This window comes from Mytilus edulis, chromosome 7 (genome assembly GCF_963676685.1).
Source record: "Mytilus edulis chromosome 7, xbMytEdul2.2, whole genome shotgun sequence".
Classification (NCBI taxonomy): Eukaryota; Metazoa; Mollusca; class Bivalvia; order Mytilida; family Mytilidae; genus Mytilus; species Mytilus edulis.
Window position 1 is genome coordinate 46152982 of NC_092350.1, and position 6000 is coordinate 46158981.

At 33.2% G+C, this 6000-nt stretch overlaps 1 protein-coding gene across 1 annotated transcript; it reads right to left on the minus strand.

Annotated features, from left to right (window-relative positions):
• Positions 1 to 1367: 1367 nt before the first annotated feature.
• Positions 1368 to 5195, minus strand: LOC139481604 (uncharacterized). Its single transcript, XM_071265041.1, has 2 exons — positions 4219 to 5195; positions 1368 to 1754 (listed from the first exon to the last, which is right to left on the minus strand). Exon 1 carries the CDS (start codon positions 4997 to 4999, stop codon positions 4244 to 4246), a length of 756 nt encoding a protein of 251 aa, XP_071121142.1. The 5' UTR covers positions 5000 to 5195; the 3' UTR covers positions 1368 to 1754; positions 4219 to 4243.
• Positions 5196 to 6000: the final 805 nt, after the last annotated feature.

Below are 6000 nucleotides of genomic sequence, written 5' to 3' on the forward strand. Positions count from 1 at the left end.
GTTTGGAACTACCCCTAGGATTTTACAGAATGAGTAATGTATATCATTTTGTTAATCCAAGTTGGTGCAATAGCTATATTTTAAAGAAAAGTGTCGACTATGTTGTTCGTGCAGATGGTCAGTAGTATTAGACACACCGATCATAGTTTGTATTTAGGATTTAAATTCTCCCTCATGAATTCGTCCGAATTTAAAACATTTCTATACTAAATACATGGCTAAATAAGAGACAAGTCATAATTTAGGTTTGTTTGCTCGCAGTAACTTTCTTATTTTCTCAGCGAAACAACATTTAATATCTTGTGAACATTTTACAATTTACAAAAATATACCACAATTCCATCTATATACATTCACAATGTCCTCTAAATACATATCAATACAAACATAACTGTAATATATTATGCAGAGCTTAACGTTAACTTCGTCTATCAAAGTTACTCGAGCACATCGATAATAATAAAACGTAATCAGGACTTATATATGCCTATAAAACCCCACCCGTACTACCGCCCTCGAAATATTCGTGCAGAAAACAACAGTAACATCAGACCACTTCTGATTTACATACTAGCCAAACTTGTACCACAAGTCTAAAGATAGAAATAGAATAGGGAAATTCCAAATATAACGGAATAGAAATAAATTTTAATTCTCCCTCATGAATTCGTCCGAATTTAAAACATTTCTATACTAAATACATGGCTAAATAAGAGACAAGTCATAATTTAGGTTTGTTTGCTCGCAGTAACTTCGATAAAACAAAGGAATAAATAATTTGAGAACTATATGCCAAGATTCAAGGAAACAGCCATTTGAGATTTTAAATTGTCTTTAATATACCCATCTTTGGCTTTATCAGAAGCCCATCTAACGTGGACTTTAAGTAACCTATCAGAGACTCCTCTATTAGCCCCCGTAGAAGCGCCACCACTTCTCAAACTATGAAACCCACACTTAAGCTTATCTAAACCAATATCTGATAAACTCTCTAACAAAATTTCTCTCGCTCTGGTATAGGACAATGGACTATTTACATTACATAATTTATAAACATCTTTCGATTTCATAAAAGACAGTGCTCTGAAAATATAGCTATCAGAATTTTTACTCAATTCAGCTAAATTGATATACTTATTTAACCAAAAAACTGGACATAAATCTGTACCTGTTGCAGCTATAACAACAGAATTACCCCTTCTGTATAAATCAGTTTTGCTTTTATCAATGCGAATTTTAACATGACTAACTTGAAACTCAATATTATTCATCTTAATGTAAGCCAATTCACTATACCTCAAAAATCCAGAAAATCCTAACAGAAATAATACTACTACACGCAATTTTTTGAGATTATTATGATATATCTGGCGTAATAGGTTCTTTTTAGTTTATAGGTTTACTTAGCAATCTCCTTCCTCCTTCATAAATAAGACCAAGGAATTTGTCTGAACAAGGATTATGTTTGAAATTAAAGTCATGAAACCATTTTATTGAATAAAAACTTGCATCTAAAATCGCAACACTGGATCCCTGTTGAATGAGTCCACCTATATACATAGAAATCGTAGTAGTTGTCGCTGGTAAACACTCAAGTGAACATGAAACACACCATTTTTCAAACTTTTTAAAATAGCACTTGTATTTCTTAATTGTAGAATTTGATCTAGACGATTCGACAAAAGAGGGTAAATCTCGTATGATACTGGCAAATCTTGAATCATTGGCATAACACTCAAATTGTTTCCATTGATCTGTAAAATAAATATAATAATGAATACCAAGTAATAACTATAAACAAAGTAAATATAATTAACATTACTACTATAAATGAATGCGGCATTTCCCTCGCAAACAACCCAGTGCGGCATTTCCCTTGCAAACAAATGAATGCGGCATTTCCCTCGCAAACAAATGAATGCGGCATTTCCCTCGCAAACAAATGAGTGCGGCATTTTCCTCGCAAACAAATGAATGCGGCATTTTCCTCGCACACTTACTGTGGCATTCAACCTCACAGTATTTAAAAAAGTCATATACTTATATATATACAGTGGCATTAACCCTCACTGTATTCATAAACAATTAATCAACAATGTTAACAATGACATAATCTAATTGTTGCAGTTAAAACATCACAATGTTAAATTTAACGTTCTTTCGAATATAGTCTCATATCTGATAACTGCGGCAAATAACCATCGCAGAAAACTAAATCAACTACAGTCTGTATACAACATGCAATGCATAAATCTCAATACTTCGAGAAATCCAACAACAAAACATATACATTACTGTTAAAAGGTCTCTGTGCAAATATACTCTTTTCTTGTGAACCTTTTGTAAAAAAGTTCATAGGTTTTACATACTCTCTAAAGTCTACAACAAAAGATTTAAATCTGAAAACCTATTCACTAAGATAGGCCAAAATAACGCTGATGGCCATTTAGGTACAACTAAAGTGCCTTTAGCTTTACATAATCGCATGTGATTTAAACACTTGCTAACTAAACAAACTGGTGGAACTAACCAGTTATTATGAGCAGACCAATCATATGCGAAAGCATCAACCACGGAAGTATCCGGTGAATAATATCTAGAGTTAAAATAGTCTACTTTTTTGTTTTTCGAATCTGCAAAACGATCGCATGTGAATGGTCCCCATAATTTATCAAAATATATAAAAATTTGATAGGAAAAACCCCAATCGTCATAATCAAAAATTATGCTCAGATAATCTGCATAAGTATTTTTATCTCTAGGTATCTATTCAACATCCAAGAAAATATTATGTGACAAACAAATATGAAATAAGCTTAAAGCAATGTCTTGTAATTCTACTTTCATGCTACCCTTTTTAACAATCTGTACTACATTTTGGTTATCTGTATAAAGTTTAACAAATTTTCCTGTTAAATCAGATTTAAAAGAAGAAATATTCTTTTCTACAGTTTTCAATTCTCTCCATGTAGAACTTTTGCTTCTTTCATGACCATCAAACATAAAATGTACAATTTTGTTATCATTCATTATAAACCCTGCTCCGGCATACTGACTAGCGTCAGTGAAAATTACACGCTGTGGTATTCTATTTATAGGTACAATGCGTTGGAAAGATAATGACTCGCATTCAAAATACCAAAATTTTAGTTCCTTCAAAATGTTGTCATTTATAGGGATGACATCGTCCCATGCAGATCTACAACAGACTAGAATGTGCATATGCTTCGTCATCATTTGACAAACGTTACCAAGAGCAGGAATCATAGAAATGATTTTTCCACATATTTTAGCAATACATCTATAAGTCAAAATAGTTTTGCCATCTACTACGCTCGATATTACCAGCTTTAAAGCAAATAATTTTTTAAGCGATATTTCTAAAGTACAATCTTTAAAGTTCCAAACAAAACCTAACCAATCAATATTTTGTACTGGTTCCCAGACACTCTTTTCTGTATTAGCAATAAAACCGGAAAGCAGTAAATCATTTTTTACTGTTTTCGATAATTCAAAACATGTATCAAAATTTTCTGCTGTACCCATACCATCATCTAAATAAACCATCATGGGAAATCCTAAAGATCTCCAGTATTTAACTAACACACGTACTGTCTTGGTAAATATATGACCAGCTGATGAAAGTCCAAAAGGCAAAACCGAAAAAGTAAAATAACGCACTGTATCACCATATTGCCAAGAAAATCCTAAATATTTATGATGATCCGGGTGAATTTCTATATGGCGATAACCAGACTTTAAATCAAATTTAAACCCAAAACCGCTAAAATTTACAAATGTCATAGCTTCTTTAACCCCTTCAAATTTAACTTTTTGTTTCTCGACAAATTTATTAACATGTCTCAAATCTAAAACTAATCTTTCTTTACCCGTACTATTTACCGACACAGTAAGTGGATTAACGACAAATGGTCGATTTACTTCTTTTATACATTCTTTAGTTAAAAGTTCTTCAATAGAATTTTCCACAAATTCTGAGTGTTTTAACGCGGATCTATTATTACTTAGAAAAATAGTCGGTGGTTCACTCAGAAAAGGAATTCTATAACCAAAATTAATAACATTCATTATAAAATCATTAGCGTTAAGTACATTTTTCCAAAACAATGCATGTTTTCTTAAATTTCCTTTCACATTTATAAGATTTTGACCAGATTTTTTCTCATACTTGTTAACAAATTGAAAACAATACTCAACTTCATCTATGTCTGTATCTGTTTTGTTACTGGGTCTTTCCTGTGTTCTGTTCCTGGAACTTTGTTGCACCAACTGTCGCTGTAGGAATCCTTTTTTCGGGGCAGTTCCTTGCAAAGTGCCCGGGCTGGTTACAATAGAAACACTTGTAACTTTCTGACTTGCCTGCTTTGGAGAACTCGGTATCACTGACTTGGCCAAGGCCACGAAAAAAACTCCTAGAATTGAATTCTCCTTTTCCGGAACCACTATTGGAAGATTCTGGTTTACTGTACGGCTTGGAACTTCTTTTACGAGAAGCCCTGGAAATAGCAGCACGCAAATCACTAGCATCTTCTTTATTGTCGGCCAACGGACTATCCAAGTATTCTTTAACCGTGTCCCATCCATGCTTGTCGGCTATCTTTAGAATTTTGCTACGCTTACGGATGATTTCCTTTTCCTGGGAAATGATTTCACTAACTTCGGAAGCGTTTCCAAGCTTTATACAACTTTCAACGGCAGCAAGCCTCTCCAGACGCTCGGTATTAAACGAATGTTGCACTTTAATTCCCTCACTATGGAATACAAATTCTGGTTGATCGACACCGGTTGCTTTAACACTTTTTCCTAAACGAGCTTCGAAATGATTAATCAAGGAATGTTTTTGCTTCTCTAAAGCATTGTTTAAAGCTGAAGTGAAAAGCGAAATAGCCCCGTCCGTACTTAACTCTGTTTCGTTACTATTTTCAGCATGTTGAGTAGTAGCACGGCGTTCATCATGGTCGGAGCCTTCCTCGGACATATTATGCAGAGCTTAACGTTAACTTCGTCTATCAAAGTTACTCGAGCACATCGATAATAATCAAACGTATTCAGAACTTATATATGCCTATAAAACCCCACCCGTACTACCGCCCTCGAAATATTCGTGCAGAAAACAACAGTAACATCAGACCACTTCTGATTTACATACTAGCCAAACTTGTACCACAAGTCTAAAGATAGAAATAGATAAGGGAAATTCCAAATATAACGGAATAGAAATAAATGTACATAAAAAAGGGATAATGTAGTAACGATTTATTCTTTCTGAAAAAAAACAAACTATGATCAAATACACAGATCATATTGTCATTAAGATTTTTTATCATCAATCGCTTAAATATGATAAAAAAAAAACATAGCTTGCATTTTTTTTTGAGATAGATATCTACCAAGAAGAGAATAAAACACGCCCAATATGTTTTCTGAAAACGTATTTATGTGTAATATCGGTCAACCTTTTTTCGGTTTATCCTTCCTACACTACCAACTCGATCGTATTTATTATTTAAAGCACATATATCATGCTATTTAAAATGAAAAACTACAATAACAGGATGATTTGTGTCATTGTCTGAAAAATCTAAGATGGCAAAATGTCGATCCTTTTGTTAATTTAAAATTGTTTCCACCTCTTACTTAAAGATAGTCCCAGATGAATATTCTACTAACAATCGCACTTTTGAAATAGCACAGTGATCGACTGATGAGACCATCATACTATGATGTGGCATATAACATGTATGACATGTATGTACATACTAATACATGTAATATTTTTTTATATCAAACCTTTCTCAGCTCTAGGACATAATAGAAGCCCAAGAGCCGCTGGTTCGAATGATGATATGATGAAAGAGTGCCGATAAAGGGTCTGATATAAAAAATGACATGTAATAATCTTTTTATCATATACTTGAGCAGAAGAAATACAGACAAGAATAATCCTCTCACAGCCTTTTCATACTGTTAAATGTTATT